The 17,817-nt window shown below is 42.1% G+C and overlaps 2 protein-coding genes across 6 annotated transcripts in view; one reads left to right on the top strand and one right to left on the bottom strand.

Moving 5' to 3' along the window:
* The window catches only part of macrod2 (mono-ADP ribosylhydrolase 2), a 432,655-nt gene that overhangs the window by 72,304 nt on the left and 342,534 nt on the right, over positions 1 to 17,817 (top strand). The gene's annotated exons all lie outside the window — the stretch shown is intronic.
* On the bottom strand, positions 2,843 to 13,483 carry flrt3 (fibronectin leucine rich transmembrane 3). The gene is made up of 3 exons (XM_030442619.1): positions 13,150 to 13,483; positions 7,031 to 7,750; positions 2,843 to 6,023 (listed from the first exon to the last, which is right to left on the bottom strand). The coding sequence occupies exon 3, from the start codon at positions 5,979 to 5,981 to the stop codon at positions 4,029 to 4,031; it is 1,953 nt and encodes a 650-aa protein (XP_030298479.1). The 5' UTR covers positions 5,982 to 6,023; positions 7,031 to 7,750; positions 13,150 to 13,483; the 3' UTR covers positions 2,843 to 4,028.

Raw genomic sequence — 17,817 nt, 5'->3', positions numbered from 1 at the left:
TTGTTTTTAATGTGTGGTTGTCCTAAAAAAAAAATAGGGCTTTTATTCTGTGTAAACTCTGTTTTACACAGAACAAAACATTAAATATTCATAAATAAGATTATCTGACTATATCTATATTATTAGTCCAGCAATTTCACTTTGATAATTTCATAACACTGACACATACCAGTTTATTTGTATTACCCTTAATTTTGCACAGCATATTAAGGCATCCTAATGTATCATCCTCAATCATGTTCAACTCAAATTGCTCCTCTTTGTATCAACTTGGCTTCACCTTATGCTGTGAGCCTTTGTCTGACTCTTAGGGCAATTAAGCCATTAGTTAAACATCTGACCTTTTGTTCGTAGTGTTTTTCCACATAAATTCTAGCGTACTGGCTAAAAATTCCCTGTAATGAATGCCAGGGGGTCTCTCCTGAGCAGAGCACCCCAGTGGTGGACAGGTTGCCTATCAGAGTCCCTGATGACTGGCTATATTTTGTGGGCACTAATATGCATCCATTTTTCATCTCTTGAGATCCTTGAACTTAGTCTGACCTTATCTCACTGACCTCTAATCAGTCACTGGGTCACATGGCCTGTCCTTTTTTTTATTCTACTAATGGTGCTGACGGAGAAGAACCATACACAGCTACTGGCAGCCGTGAGGTCATGCAGGGGCGCTTTGATATGAGCATCTATAGGAATGCAAATGTGACCGGCTGCCTGACCAGTACATTACAATAGGAATAACAGGAGCCTGGGGCAGACAGTGCAGCTGCCCCCATTAGGTTGATTCTGTAGGTTACACAAAAGACAAACATAATTAGGTTCTGTGTGTGTCACACAGGAGACAAATGTATTTGGTATCTTGTGTTGTTTAAAGACTTGTCTGACCTCAGTGAGAACATGAGAGTGATTAAGGAATTGTTTAAAGGGACAGATGGGTCAAAGGTCTGTAGTGATGAGTGAGGTCACACAGGGTCGTCAGTGGTCGGGTTCATTAATTTTACCTCATACTTTGTTCAGCCAAAATGCACAAAGATGTTCTAGTTAATGTGTTATTTTCAGTGAAAGTCACAACAATAGCATGCTCCTTTCACCATTTGGCCAAACTGTAATTTATCACACAGGTGAGAGAAGATGTGAGAGGAGCTTGCTCATTCTCTGAGCTCTGAAGTAGTCAGCATAGTTCAGTTACTACAGTACAAATCCATGTGAGTCATTTACTTAATCCTCAAAGCTTATCAATAACACATGAAAGATTGCTGTTGTAGTTCAACAAATTGCAGTGATCTCATCAGTACACTATGTTTGGACTCTCTCTTTTCAAAAGTAACACCTGAAACATTTTAGAAGCTTCTTGCAATTACAAGACATATGGGCACTCTGCTCAAGCAATAGACATTTTCCATTTGTCAACATATGTGGCACCACCTCATTTACCAACGAGAAGTTGATGCTGTGAAGCCAGCTGAGATCCCTGCAAACCAAAAATAGAAATTACAAATCCGTATAGCCTTTTGTTTGGGTCAATTAACCTTAAAACAGCTCATATAGCACATTATATTGTTTCTGTATAGTGTTTCTGTACAAGGCCATTATAAAAGTATGGTAAATGTTATCTCTGATGAGGAGGTTTTGCCCACATCAGTATAATAAAAAGAAAAGAAATGTAAGAATTAAAAAAAAAAAATTCTACTCGTGTAAGATAGGACTAAGGCGGAAGAATCCAAGGACAGTCTTCATATGGAAACTATTACAATTCAGTTTTCTAAAAGTAGACCTTCTGTTTACTTTAATTCCAAGTTAATGTGATATATATTTAGTGTAAAGGGCAGGGTTAGTGTATACTTAAGGTTTGGATAGCTTGTGCAGCTTTTAGCGGCTCCCCTTACTGTAATTAAAGCTTTCACTGTGTTAAGAGCTTGTGGGTGTGTGAATGTGGCTATGCGATATTTTTTGTGATACATGCTGGATACTTATGTGTCACAGTATGGTCAATGCCAGAGTCTAGTGAGTATAATCTGAAACACATTACATTTATGTTAGCTTTCACAAGATATCTGTTGGATGCATTTGTAAAATGCGCTAATAGGTTATTTTACTGCTTTAGCATGTGTACCTTTTCATGGGCCCTTGGTTGGGTAAGCTGTAACCATGTCATTAAGTGTGCTGCCTGGACCCCGGAGCAGTGTATATATACTCTGTCCTCTGCAGGGACGGGCATCCCCATCAGGGTCTGCTTGTACCAGCCCTCCATATGGTGGCTCGTCATTAGTTTTCTTTTGCCCTGGCGCCTGGGAGGTTCATCAAACCCTGGAGCCCAATCTCTCCACAGCCCGATTTCTACTCTACTGTGACATTTCTCTCTCTGGCCAATCGGATAAGTCACACGTGGCCTCACAGCATGAAAGAACAGCAGCAGCCTCAAGCAGATGTTGCTTTGCCGACTACCCATAGAGTGGAAAACTGGGTCTCAAGAACAGTATTTGAGTTATTGTTAAAGAGTTCACTATATCTTTGAAGGGGAGATGTGGCTTTGAGGCTATGAAACAAGTTCTTTGTGTTGGATAAAAAAAATATTTGATTATGTTTTTCATCTCCAACAATTGTGAGATTATGTGGCTAAACAGTAATTTGAGATATGAATGATAAAAGCAAGTCTCCTGTAGCCGTCGTTTTTACTCCAGGTTGTTCACTTCACAAGATAGAATTCTTTTGAGTGGAAAAAAGAATAAGTCGAGCAATCATTGAATAGCATAGCATGGGATAATAGCAATTGAATAGCACAATCAAGAAAACAAAGTATTATTTTGAGTGGGGTTTGTTATACTCAAGATAAGGAAAAGCAAAGTTATTTTTGTCCACTTTTATTCTGTAATATGACCAATATTTTTCATATTCAAGTGTGTATGAAAAAAAGTCACTGGTTTCTTAAAAAGCTAAATACAATAAGCATTGGATCAAGGCACATACAAGACTGGCCAAAGGGCATACAATGCACTTTGGTTTTCAATTGTTAAGAACAGTTAACTTCAAATTGTGGAAACATAAAAGTGTGTTCATTTGGAAAATAATACAAAATAATACTCATAACAAGGAGTTGCTGCCACTGTGGTAATTCTAATAAAAGCCAACATGTTTAGTCTTTTTGGCCGGGTGAAAAAGAATGACGTATGGTACATGGTACTAAAGAATGCCGCCATTGTCGTTTGGCCATTGTTGGCTTGTACAAATAGAGATAGTGGGGGGTCCTCTGTGTCAGCCTGTCCACTCTACTTGTTTTTGAGGAGCAGAGAGCCCCTTAAGGTTGGTGTGCTTTATCTGCCCTGTGCTGTGGCCTACAATCCTATCGGAAACACTGGAACCCTGCTCGGGTTGCTTTGATGTGTTTCTTCTTCTTGCAAACAGAGAAAAAAAAAATCACACACTGAACAAATCAGAGAAATAAAGCATGGCACCTCATCTTTAGTTACTTGTACTCCATACCAGGTGAATACTAGAGCAGGACTCTTGGCCCATAGTATGCGGAGACAGCTACTGACTGCTCATTCTTTTAGAGGGCAACATGCCTGCTTTGCGAATTAGTTGATCAGCTGTGCCTTTGTTTATTTTTTTGCCTTTTTGTTTTTCAGACAGCCACAAAGTTAAAAGAATGACCTGTGCTTATACTACAAGGTTTTCTAAGGTCTGATTGTTCAACACAGCAATGAAAACCCACTTTCACAGTTGACAAGTCATCATATCTCAGTAGAACACAGAGTTTCTTTTAGTTGGTCGATAACCTTAAGCAAAGGAAATACAGTACAAATTACTACAAATCCCTAAAATATAGAATTGCAGTTAGTTACAATACCCACTGATGGTTCAGTGATGGCCTGCAACTGGAACGTCCTCCGTCTTCATAAAATGTCCTTAAATATAAATTATATGGCAAATGTACAGAACATTGCTTCCTTAGTCTTATAGATCCAGTGTTTTGTAAAAGTCTTGCCACTCTGTTACTGTCGCGCACTCATCATGAATGGCCATGCGCAATATCATGAATGGGAATGGTCTGAATCTGGTATTCCACTGTCTCTGTAGCTTCTGTTGTTAATACTGTTCTCGCTATGTGGGCTTTTGTATAAACTCAGGCCATTAGGTGGGAAAATCGTGTGTATCACAAACTCCTCCTTGGACACAGGCAGGTGATTTATAGGAATCATTTGAAATGAAGTCTCTCGTATTTCTAGGATGGAGTTGTCCTTCTTAGTACCAGCCTCAGCATAGTCATCCTTTCTCCGACGGCCTTTGTTATAGGTGCAGTTCCTGGAAAAAAGTGAACCATTCCTGTGGACATACCAGCACACCAGTGCCAACATGATTATTGCCAAAAGAGCCACAGCCCCTCCAATGATAGCAGCCAAAGGCAGACTGGAATTTTTGTAAGGCTCTTTCTCCTGCTCTCTGTTTAAAGTTGTGGTCGGATTGTAGGATTTGTGAGAACCAGTCTCTGTCTCTATGCAAACAGGGGTCTCGTCTGACAGGTAAATGTTGCTGGTCTCCATGGGAACCATGCATATCCTATAGGAAGAATCTGGCTCCAGAGCTGTGAGCAGGTACTCCCTCCTCTCCCCTTGCACAATGGTCTCGGTGATGGAGCCAAAGGCAGGGCTGTGTCCCAGCTTTAGCCAGCTGAGCCGTAGGGCAGTCATGGGCTGTGACACCCTCCATGATATGTGTATTGTATCTGCAGTACTTGACTTCACACTTATGGTGATGATTTTTCTGCCTGAAGAGGTGGTAGTACTGTGATAATTCTTACCAAAGTCAGGCCCTTTTACTGCAGGTCTTTTAGTCACAAATAAGGGCCACTGGGGCTGTGAGGGGCGCAAAGTGTTGGAGACTGTGCTTGTCTCATACGTGGGGATGAGTTCTGAATCTGTGCAGTCGAACATGTCTGTAGTAAGATCTTTAATTGCCATGCCTTTTACCTTATCAGGACCCTGGCACATGAAGCCACGCACATTCACCTTAGACGGCAACGACCGCAGCCAATCGCGCACCCATTTCATCCTGCAAGTGCATTGCCAGGGGTTATTGCGTAGCAGGAGCTGTGTGAGATTGTCCAGATCTTCAAACACACCCTGAGGGAGGCTGCTCAGGTTGTTGCCAGACAGGTCCAACCGATACAGTTGCCTAAGGAAGGCAAAAGCCCCAGGTGGGACTCGATTAATGTGATTATCTTGAAGCTGCAGCTTCTCCAAACTGGTGCCTGGCAAGTTGGCTGGCGGTGATGTCAAGGAGTTTCTCACTAGCGAGAGCTCAGTCAGGTTGATCAGGTTGATGAAAGCCATTTCCCCAATCCCTCGGTTGTTGAGCAGGTTACCATCCAGAACTAGTCGCTTCAGGTTGATGAGATCTTGCAGAGACTGCTCTGAGATGGAGGAGATGCGGTTGTCATCAAAGCGCAGCTCCTCAATGCTCATGGGTAGGCCTGAAGGGATGGTACTTAGGTGGTTTCTGGAGAGAAAAAGCAGTCTAAGGTGATTACTGTCCCTGAAAGCCCCCTCCTCTATGCTGACTGCTGATACAGAGTTATCATCCAGGTGCAGTTCTTCAATGTAGGGAATTTGAGCTAGAGAGGAATGGGTAATCATCCGAATGTTGTTCTCCTGAAGGTGGAGCTCTTTTAGACCGAGAGGAAGGTTAGTAGGGAACTCATCCAGATTGTTGCAGTAAAGGTAGATCTTCTCCACATTTATGAGCCTGCGTAGCTCTGTAGGAATGCCAGAACTCTTGATGCGATTGTTTTGCAGAAAGAGCACTGTAGCATCCAGGGGTAGACCAGTAGGGATGGAAGTCAGGCCACGGTCATTACAGTAGATGAAGGTCCCATCACAGCGGCAGGCTGAGGGACATGAGGCGGAGGTCACCAGGGGGTTAGCAAGACCCAGCAGCAGCCCGATCTTGATGAGGAAGAGGATAAAGGCCTTGCATTGACGCACCATCTTGAAGCTGTGTTGCCTGGCAGTCTAATCACTCAAGAGCCCCTGGGGAGAAGACACAAGGGTACATTTAATGCACAAGGCCTTTAAAGGAGAGCCAAATTCCTGTTCTCATAATTGCTGGGTGTTTGAAATGCTGCCTGCAGCACTTTCTAGATTAAACAACTGCTGAAAGAATCAGTTTGAATTCTTCCAATTAAATTGATATGAATTGATCATTAGAATTGCCAGACAGTGAATTTAGAGTGAAACTTTTGGTTTGCATCATCTAAAGATTTCCGAGGATTCAAAGTTCAAAAGTAACCTGCATTGCAAATAGAAAAGCTTTTTGTTTTCTTCTGAGAAATGTTTCAACTTGTGAACTCTGAATTGAATCTCTGTGCCTTAGCTTTTTGGGCTTGACTTGTGAAATGTAATAGCACTCCCTAGTTGTTTTACACGTTTCTGTGTCTCAAGGCTGCCTTTCATCTCTACGGACCACGACGGTGAACAAAGTCTGGCTTTGTTGGTGAACTGTTGTGGAACCAAGCTACTCTTAAGTCCTGTTAGATCATTACCCATGCCTTTCACGATTCAAATTCTGGGGTTTAACTGGCCTATCGCAAGGTCGGGAAAAAATATCTCCTCATAGAAAAGAGGTTTAGCACTTTAAGATCCAAGCAGGACATATTTTTGAGTTTTCAGAGTTTGCTAGATTAATTTTGTGAGTGTCATTTATCCTTGAACAGTACTATGTTAATGACCTTTGTTGTTATTGTGGTGTGTTGAAATGTTTGAAAATGTACATTTCAGTTTGAAAAAAATAAAAAAATAAAGTATAATAATAATTATAGCTGCGATGAACAAACCCGTAGTGCAAAGCAGAAGCTGCCACACCGTTGTGGGTCTCTTTTTTCACTGTCAACGCATAGATACCTTTTAATTAGGCTAATACTAATTCATTGCTTTAATTTTGTATTCCTGCCATGACCTCCCTTTCCTGCACGTCTCATTAGAGATTGTGGTCAGGTCAGTGAAGTAGAAAGAAGCAAAGCCATCCGTATTTGTCATACCTGATTTATACGATGTGGTAAATCCTTTCCAGCCACCAAAAATCCAATCAAGGTTTCCTCTTGAATTTTCTTTTATCCTCTCTGAAAGTAAAAGTTTGTCCGAGGGGTTTCTGGTGATATCCTGACCTGGTCAGTGTTTGCTGAGCTGATCCTTGTTTGGATGATGACCTCCTCTGTGTTGTCAGAGGCTCATGCTTTCAATGCCTTTACCATGGCAGATAAGCCTGTCGAAAAAGCATCCCCTCTCACTGACAAAGCATGCGCTCTCAGGTGATATTAAAAATCCTAATGGATGTTGAAATTGTCGAGCTCAACAGCCATAACTGCAAATTAGATTTTTGGGGTGTTGTATAGTGATCCGTGTGCAGGACGGTGCGAGCTTTAGCAAAGGCTCCTTTCTGCAATCAGGCCCGACAGGCATGATGAGTTGACACAAAGCTGATCTGAGCCATGCCAATCCCTTGTGCCACAGGCTCAATCCAGGCCTGTTCACTTGTGTACTCCAGGTCTTCAGGTAACCCAGAATCCTCTACTCCCTTGCCGAGCCTGTATATACATTAATCCAGGGCTCTGGTCTCTTTTTCTGAAGCAGATAACCAATGTTCTCCTTTCCTCTGAGGAGCAAAACAGGGCAGGGTGCTAATCCTCCTGGATGTGGCCTCCCTCATGCAACTGCAGCTTGACTCATAACTGTAGCCTCGTCACACCTGGGATGGTGCTCTGAAAAAAACAAACAAAAAAAAACAGAGACAAACAAATTTAGTGCCCACAATCAATCACTTTAGAAAAATGTTTTAAGGCAATGAGAGGGCAATCAAGATAAATGCATCAAAAGAAATCCTATTTGGTTTAGGAATGGGTTCGATCATGAACTCTGACTTTCTCTACATTGTGAATTCTTAGTTAGAAATACCCTTTCTTCTAGCCTATGATTCAGCCTGTTGACCTACAACATCCCGTTACTCTAACGGACCACATTTCTTTTCTATGGTGATAGAAGAAAGAATGTCCATGCATATGCAAAGGCAACAGTGATCTAGACCCCAACACAATGGCTGAGGGTGGAACCCCAATGCCCTTCCCAGTCCAGTTCACTGCTCAGCTGAGCTTTTGGTGTTTTACAAGAGAACTATTCCTGCGATTAAAAGATGCAGTCTTTTCTAATTTACAAACAAGGCCAGTCCAGATTCCACATATGAGATGAAAACCTGGTCCAGTCAGTGCTAAATTACTCACATTCTTTCAAAACATTCATGACAAATGAGGCCCATTCGAATTTCATATGAAGAAGAGGTTGGCCATTGCATCCACCCCTGTCATTCACAGCTCCTCTCTGTGACCCAACAAACCCCACCTCTATGAATGCTGTGTCTGTTTGTAAAAATAGATTTTCCTTTTGCAAAAGAAAACATTGTGTTTCCTCTTTCAACACAATAGCTTTGTGTCCTCATATGTAACCATCCATGTGCCCTGCTGCAAGCCACTGCTTGCTGTAAAACATGTAAAGGTAAATTGGGAACAAGGGGCCCAGCCATTTAACAGTTGTAGCCCATGACAAAGAGAATATTGGGGAATTGAGAGGCTTGTAACTCGATTACAACTCCTGAGATGCTGTCTAATAATAATAACCCCCCTTCCTTCTGTTACATCTAAACACGGCCCCTCAGCCCAGTATTACATTAGTAGTAGATTAGAGTCTGGGGAAAAAGCACCAGATGTGACCTCTACTAACTTCTGATATAAAGGCGTCTGACAAGGGGAGGGGTGAAATTCAGTAATGGAGTTTTTAGAAAATGGCGTGGTGATAGAGGGATATGTGGTGTCTGTCTGTCGGAATTAACTTTTAATGCAGTGCTTAGTCAAGCTATTTCAATTTTAAATAGCCCCTTTCACCTCATTTTGTAAAGTTCTCCATCTTCTGAATACCGTGAAGTATGTAGTCTTGATTTGAATCCTTGAATTCTTACCATCACATAAAGGGAAGTAATAGTCTCCGCATTTCTGTCTTATCAAGGAAACTCGGGGAGACCTATCCGCATTCGCTGTAATTGGCTTTAAGGGTTGTGAGACAGAATGATTCTTTGCAGAAAAGCCCAATGTATAATTTTTTTGCTAGTTTGCCTTTTCTTTGGCAGCTACATCTCTGTTACCTGGTGAGATAACAGACTCTGACTCAGTGTCCAGTAGACGGGCCAGGGGACATTGTTATTCATTTATGAACACTGGTGCCAGAAAGAACGAAAACATTCTGGTGCATAATGTATCATACGCCTCAGTGTGATCTTATATTGTGGGTGATTTATCCAACGTCTGCTTTGACTCTTGCACATCTTGGAGCACAGTCGGGCCTAGATGCTTGGCTGTATTTTTTCTCCTTTTCTTTTCACGCTCATCGGATTTCAGGAGAGTGGCCCCTCTCTATTGTTCACTACAAGGCATGCATGTGGACCTTGTAGCCTCAAAAGAGGGGGTTTACGTTTAAAATAGTTTTTATTTGGGTGTTGGAAAATTTCTTTAAATTTACACAGCCCATTTTGTAAGCCTTTCTATTGAATTTAAGCAAATTTACGTGCCCCCCCCCCCCCCCCCCCCCCACCACACACACACTAGGTTCCTGTGCACACAATCATTTTGAGAGCAGTGGAGGCTGAGTTCAACATTTTTAGTGATGGATGTCTTTCTCCATCGTTCTAATAAGCTCTGCCGGCCGACAGGAGATTTCTCTGGCAGTCAAAGTGGCTTCTGCTTCATTTAATCTGAACTGGCAAAGTTAAATTGAGCATCCTGGTAAAATTGTGTGTGTGTACAGCGAGTTACCTTTCAGTGGAGAGCGTGGGAGGCTCGCACAAAGCTGGACACTGATAGCCATTGTGAGCTCAACACGCATAAATGCACATTAGTCTGCAATAACAGAGCCCAAGACTTTGTGCCCCCGAGTCATACACTGCACAAGAAAGGCTTGGGAAAAACTCAAAGAGAAACAATTTCATGCCTGTCAAAACTATTGCAGATTATAATGACTCTTATTTCCGTAAAATACAGAATAATATTACATAGGCTACATTTAGGGGGGAAAGATCTGGAGAAGTAGTAATGGCTGGCTGTTAAATTATTCATGAGCCCTGAAATTAATTTTGAACCACAGTAGAGCTCTCCATTGGGAAATCAATGTTGTTTGTATCTGCTCTTGATTATTCATTCTAATTCACAATAAATTTTGAATTATGATTGATTGCACACAGTATCATTATGCTGGGTTATATTTATTTTTTTATTTTTTGACTTTAAAATGTGTATTCTTTGCAACATTGCTCAGTTAGTTGATAGGTTGGGAGCAAACACTCAAATAAGACTGGAATATATTAATTGTTTATGTATGATCATGCAAATGCAAGTGTATTTATTTTGATGGACAGTTGAAGCTGACCTGGTACGAGAGCCCATTTGTATTTTCTCGTATTTACATTTTTTGTTTCATGATTTTCTGCTTCTTTTTAGTTTTGTTTTGGTCAATTTGCGATTGTGCGATGTAACCCTGCGTCTGCCATTGATTTACATATTAGTGCGTTGAACGTTGAGACACTAGGCAGCGGCCTGCTGTGGTGCAGAAACACAATGGAACATTCATGGTCACATCTGAATTCACAGGGACACAGAAGATGTCTCTGCTGAAGACTAAATGGGTGAAAATCTGTGATAGTTTCACAGATTTGGTATGTGGCCTCCTGGCGCTGTCTTTAGATGGGCTGAACAGATGATACGTTTGCTGGCCCATTAAGAGCAGAGAGAGGCCTGGGACACACGGGGGTCTCTCTTTTGTAACAGCCTGAAAGGAGAGATCTGTAGCAGCTGCAGTGGTTTTTCCCCACATGGGGGTGGTAGGCACTGCAAAATGAAATGCGTGTGTGTGTGACAAGCAAACACCTAAACACTGTATACTCATGTTGAGATTCACACAGGAGCCCGCGTTAAGGCAGGCCAGACACTGATATACAATTCAGAGATCTGTTAACCTAACTACAGTTTCACCAGACTTGTATCGTTCGCTAAAGGTTTCTCTTCTAATATTTATGCTTTGCAGTCATATTTGCAGCTTCACTATCTGGTCGACAATGTGAAACGACTTCTCTTTTGAAGCTTGGAATAGATGGTGAAAAAGGATACAGCTTAGTGGCTAAATAAATAATGAAAAGAGCTGAATTAGGCCTCCTCAGACCACAGTGTTTCCTCTGAATTATGTCTTGGTAGTTATGAAAGTCTTAATACTTTTTTTCCCCCTCTAACACAGTCATCCATAGTTGATGCATTGACTTTTCTGGGGATAGCAGATTCTGTCTGTAGTGACCTGGTTAGTTGTTAATCTGCCATGTGAATTCCCTCTGAGAGCAACTGACTGGGGACTTCAGCCCGAGGCAGTCATCACCGAAGACAATTGGGTCTGTCCTTATGTCTACCATGTTTAACAGGCTATTTATTTCTTTGTCTCTCAAACACGCTGAACAACAAAGGGCCACCATTGACAACTGAAGTCAAGTTTGCGCCCACTGTTTGTGATTTACTGAAATCAGGCTGTAGCCTACGTGGGCTATCAGTCATTGTTTAAAGCCGAGATGACCTTATCCTCTCATGAAGATAAAAGGATTGGATTAACAAATGGCCTTGTCCTAATGCTGCCAATGAGACATTCAGCTTAAATAGCCACAGTGTGTGAGAACTGAGGGGCGCACAGTTTTATTGCGCTGATCTAATTGGATAAATATGAGGTTGTATGGATGGAAGCGAGCCTTGATTCATTAGCGTCGTAGATTGACATTTGAATTGACAATCTGGTGTCATAGTATATAGTATAGTATAGTTTAGTCTTACAGTGAATTTATGCATTCTGGAGGCTTATTAACACGACATTCTTCTCAGAGCTGCAACTTGCACGTAAATGTCAGCTATTTGTTTTGAGGCGTTGTTAATGTAACGTTGCGTTGTCTGCGTTAAATGAGCCGCTGCTTATGTGCGAACTGATGCGTGTCAAAACTTTGATTTTTTTTTTCTTAATGTTTATGCGTTTTTTCAGGGGACTGCGCCCTAAAGCATGACGAGGGGCGTCCGTATTATCTGCGGACAAGCTTCCAGTAGCACACGGTAAAAAAAATAAAAAAAATAAATAAATAAAAGAAAATTCAATGGAGTAGGATATGAATAGGAGCTGCTGGTACGAGTCGTCCAGACAGTGACGCCGGAGACGCATTTAGCGGAGTTTCTCCAGCTGCCCCCTTCATGTCCAACTCCGCGGGATCTGCGCTGCAATTTCAGCTGCACCCCGGGGTATCCTCTCGGGCTGCGACACCGATGCTAAAACCATACAGCCCCCCGATAATCCTATCAAGTTTGCGTATTCGCCCCATGACTACTCCCCCCCTTCCACCACCACTTCTTTCACAGCTGAAATAAGGGATCGGAAAAGGTTTGCAATTTTTTTTGTTTTTTTAACTCGTCCCCGTTGCTCTCTCTTCACATGTTTTGACCAGTGTGCTCAGGCGGAGTGTGAATTTGATCGAGAAGCAAATTCAGCATGTCGCAACGAGAAATTCATCTCTACACGGCGGAGTGGTGGTGGGGAGAGGAACAAAAAGAGAGAGAAAAAAACAGAGAGATGTGGTGTTTGTGGTCTCTGTTGGATGCATGCAGAATAAAGAGGGACGTAGCGCAGGGATCGGAGCAGCAAGTTGCAGGCAGGAGAGAGGAGAGATGAGCAGATGTCTAAGTCTGATTTGTCCCTGTCACACTGAGCACATTGACTGACAGTGCGTAAACTAATAGAAGAGCATACATCGGTTGTTTGGAGGAAAAAGTGCACGCACGAATTTGCATTTTATTAGAAGCGCCTGTGAGACAAGCACCTCAGAGAGGAACGCAATATTTTCTCGCCAGAGCCGAGTATATTAAAAAGGAAAAAGCCTATAGGAAGAGAGAAAAAAGAGGGCAACTAATTAGATACAAGAAACTCCTGAGGATTCCGCATGACTTTGAATTCCTTTTTGCCAGAAAGAAGATCCAAAAAAAAAAAAAAAAAGATGAAAAGGATGCATTCCCAACAGGACTGTACCAGCAAAAAACACACTTACCTCTATACTCAACCAAAAAATATCGGAAAGTAACAGGTATCCTCTTAAAAATTGGGGTTCACAACGAGGGGGAGAAAAAAAAAAACCCAACAATAATCCAGTCCAGGATAATGAGTATTTAAATTCAGATCCACCAAAAAAAAAAAAAAAAAAAAGAAACCCTCCACTCACTCACAGGTCTGGAGCTACTTGGAGTTTATCTGTAGCGGCACTGCTATGTTTACTGGTGTCCCCACACACACACATACACATCTGTAGGCTGTGCAAGGAAATAGGTGCACGTAGATCTCAATACTAATGTGGAGTTGTGTTTGCCTCTAGCTTCAGTAGAGCACTGATGTCATCTGGAGGAGTGGCCTCTCTCTCTCTCTCTCTCTCTCTCTCTCTCTCTCTCTCTCTCTCTCTCTCTCTCTCTCTCTCTCTCTCTCTCTCTGTTTGGGAGATGCATATGAAAGATGTAGTGTCCGATGGATACACTAGGGGGAGTGGAGGAAAGGAGAAAGGCACTCACATTCTTGTCAGATGTGTGCACTTAAGAGGAGCGAGTATTCACTGGTTGGAAAGCAATGCTCACTGGCAGAAAAAGAGAGGAAGAGGGGAAAAAATACTGAAGTCTGTGTGTGTGTGTGTGTGAGAATAAGAGGTACACGGAGCCTTTTTACTTGCAGTGGTTTGTTTTAGTGTTTTGTAAATTTGTCGTTTACATATTTAGTTTGAGATGTGTCGGGATAATTTATCATCAGGTTTTTGGCATCGGGGGCTTCGTTAGCGATGCTGTGATTTGTCAGTTATCCCTGTTGCAGGTGTTCCTTTTTATCTAGATGGTGTAAATATTGTTTTTTTCCCCCGATTTCTGAAAGATAGAGAAATGTTTCATGATTGTAAAACCAAAGTATTGCATCCAAGCAAATGGTAAGCATTGTCATCTAAACAACTCAGGTGCCAATGAAAACTTGTGGTTTGCAATGCATCAAGCATGACAGGCTTTAAAACTAAATAAAACCTTGACAGGTAATTCATATTTGATCATCTTGTCACAGCGAACCAGAATGAGCAAGAATTTAGAATAGTGTTTTCCTATTCCTAATACATGCCCCCCCCACCCCATTTGACCCACTATGGTTTCATGTTTAAATGAAGCCAAACTGTGGCTCTGCTTCTTTCGTTGCCCAGAGCAGCAGTGAGTCGCCCTGTTAGTCAAAGGGCTGTACGGCAGAGCTGACCCCGCAAACACTCTCCCCTGCCCTGCGTCATCTCCAGTGTCTCCCCCTCCGGCTACCTGACAAAGCAGACACCACAACCGGGTGCACTGAGCTGCAATGGAGCAGCTCTGTTCATCTGTTGTTGAATATCAGCTTCCTGTCAATGCCACTGGCTCAACGATTAGATCTGTGTGACGTATGCAGCTGGCTGTGTAATGTGGAGACTCCACTCTTGCATGTCAGTCACTGAATAATACCTTTTTGTTAATTACCTCAAGCCTTTTATGATATTCCGGTGAGAATGCCTGGAGGGTCTGCATTCATTTTCAGTAAACAAACAGATTTGTGAGAGATGTGTTATTCACTCTTTCTGGGGATACTAAAATATGTTGCTGAAATGTATCATGCTCTCTGTTTGTCAAGAGAGAGAAGTGCAGTGATTAATGACCATTAGAGAAGCACAGGATAGACTTTTATCAGTAAACTCAATAATATTTTACCTGCAATCGGTGAATGGAAAAGCCAGACTTTGCAATATTCTGCAATTATCCCAGTTTACACGAAGTGATACAATTTAACATCCTTAAAAAAAACGTTCCCACTTGGGAGAAGGTGTTTTCATTAAAGTGTGCTGTCTATGTAGTAGAAAGTAGAAATATTTCAAGATTGGTTCTACAAAACCCAAGAAATCAGAAAAAAAGAAGTGTGGTAATCCCTTTTGCACAAAATAACCAGAATACACTGCACTGCAGTGGACTAATAAACACTTCAGCTGTTGTGCAATGTACTCTGACTTTGGCAGTTCTTGTCTTGGTTTTGGCTCAACCATTTTGAAAGAAGGAATCAATATGGCGGCCGGCTGGTATCAAAATATCTCAATGAAGCTAAGAAGTACACCAAAGTATGATTCTGAAAACCGTTTAAGCCAGTAATATGCAATATTATACTCATGGTTAATAGTTGACCAGAACAGCCTAGCTTGACAGTTTGATCTGAATCATGTAGAATGTACCAAACTCCCAATTCCCAGTCATAAACTTTCTATCGCAGCTGAACATTACACTAAAATGTGTTGCTGAGAGCATTTCAGGCGAGAAATAGCAAATGCAGTAACAGATCAAACTGTCAGCCTAGGTTTCATCAAAACATGAACCAAGATTCTAAGTTTGAGACACCCAGAGAGAGTGACAGAGAGAGTGGCTCTCTCTTCCGTTCCAACAATAGTGTCTGTGGTTTGTACAACAGTCCCTGAGCCAGAAAAAGTCCGCCAAATGACACAAAACGCAGTATGTGGCAGACTTTTGCTGGTAAATTAGCAGGAAGCTGTGGGTTCCCCTTTAAAGAAAGTGCTGTTCATGGATTGACCTCCTGACATCCAAAAAACAGCAGCTCATTTAATATCCCCATTTACACTCCATTTCTGTTCTTGTACTCTGTTCTCCCATTGTCTGCTCATGAGCTGATATGGACCTCTACTCCTAGCAATTGTTATTGCCTCATTAGGATGGTGCACACAACACAGGAGCGACTGTCTAAGTGTCTGACCACTGCTGACATCTCATGCCCAGTTATTTTGCCAGGACGGAACGTGTTCCAACTCCGGCCTCAACACATCGACACACAGTTAAACCATGATTGCCATCTTAGCTGGAGTGCCTAATTGAACAGACACTTAAGCCTGGAGCATCTGCCAAACCTACTTAGACCTCTAGTGGAGTTTTTCAGATGTGTTTGCTTTCCAGCTAAAGTGGCTCTCACTTTTGTTTGAAACACAATGGGATTTCTGGACAAATATGGGTCGTCTGCCTGTATGCTGTTCATTTGGAGGCAAATCAGTGCAAAACTAATGCTCAACTCTGCTGTAAAAGTTTCCTCGGTGGCTTCATGTTTTGCTGATTTGTTAATGAACTTAACTATCTTATCATATTAGTCCAGGTGAGAGGTGAGAAAAGGTCAGTCTCTGACATCCTGACTTGTTCCATGTCTTCCCTCCAGGGAGACAGAGGAGAGAAAACCGGTGCCTGACCTCACCGTGGCTTCCTCTCCTAAATCAACTGCAGACACATCTGTCAGCGGCTGTTGATTGACCCTCTCTCAGACGTACAAAGAGCCCCACTGGAGGACGAGAGTGTTGGGTTTCTGTTATCTCAAGACCAGGGAAAATCTGTTGCCCTGTTTGTCTTTTGTTCAAGAGGTTGGGTGTCCTTCTTCCCAAAGATGCACTCTAGGCTGTCTGGCCAATTTGCCTAGACAACAGACAGGTGGTTTCCTACTCTGGCTGTGATTTCAAAGATGGCTAAATATATTAAGCCACTTGATTTTGTTAAGTGGTGGCTAAAGTGCTTTTTGGCTCTGGTGGCAAAAAAAACAACAACAACTGTTAAGTGTGCACTTGTTTTATATCAGACTGTCCTGAGCACAGTTTTTGTCTGTCATGACAGACATTCGACCAAATAATTGATTTACTTCTTTTTTTTGCTCTGCTGGTCAATAGATAACGCTTGCAGTTGGCTTGCTGTGGTGCCCTACTTTATAGACTATATCCCAAAAACAGACCAACCCAGCTTGATTGGAGCTAAGTTTTCTGGATATTACTTTATTTCCCTCGATTTTCAGTTTATCTGTCACTTAAGCTTAGTCTGTGTTCACTGAAAAGCTTGTGTGAAATACAATAGGCCCCAGAACTGCTCAGGGGCTCGCAGGGGAAAAATGGAGACTGATTTCCCCACATGTCTCCTTCCTTTCTCTGACTGGAATTCATTATTGATAAACTTTCTGTGTTCTTAGCCAATGCCAAATAAAGGGGAACATGTAAAGGGCTGCTGCCAAAAAACCCTGCTTTGTTATTCATTTACCTTCTGCTATATTTGCATATTCATCCTTCTACAGGCAATCAGCAGCGATCTTTGCTGAGGGCCTTTCATCTCCGCTCTGCCATCCTGACAGGCAGCCTTTCAGTATCACAACAGTTTAACGAGGATTTGTGGATGAGAGGTGCTGTTGGTTATGCCAGGGTATTCACATTTTTGATTTGCAGAGGGTGTAATGTGTGTGACAGGGATAAAAAGACGGTTTATGGAGAAAAAAATATAAATCGGTGAATGGATAAATATGTAGACAGATGTTGGATTTGATTAGTCTGGCTGTGTATAGGCGTAAATGTAGTCATCGCGGTAATGCTCAAAATGGTTGACAAAAGAAAGCTTTGAGTGATGGAGCTTAATAGATCTTTATGTATATGAATGCAGATGTCAGTTACATGAAGCAGGGCCTTGCCACAACCATGATTGCTAGTCGGCTGTGAAGTAAGGTACTAGTCCTTTCTGATGCAGATCCGTGATGTTAAGGGTCGGGTCGACCCATTCATCTCTTGGGACCAGGATGCAGCCCAGAGAAAGAAAAGAACCTATAACAACAGAGACTAAAGGGGCCGACATCCTGCTGCTCAGGCAGGTCCAGGGGCTTC

This window comes from Sparus aurata, chromosome 15, assembly GCF_900880675.1.
Source record: "Sparus aurata chromosome 15, fSpaAur1.1, whole genome shotgun sequence".
Taxonomy (NCBI): Eukaryota; Metazoa; Chordata; class Actinopteri; order Spariformes; family Sparidae; genus Sparus; species Sparus aurata.
Note: the sequence above shows the minus strand (reverse complement) of the source record. Positions and strands in the feature narration are given on the sequence as shown.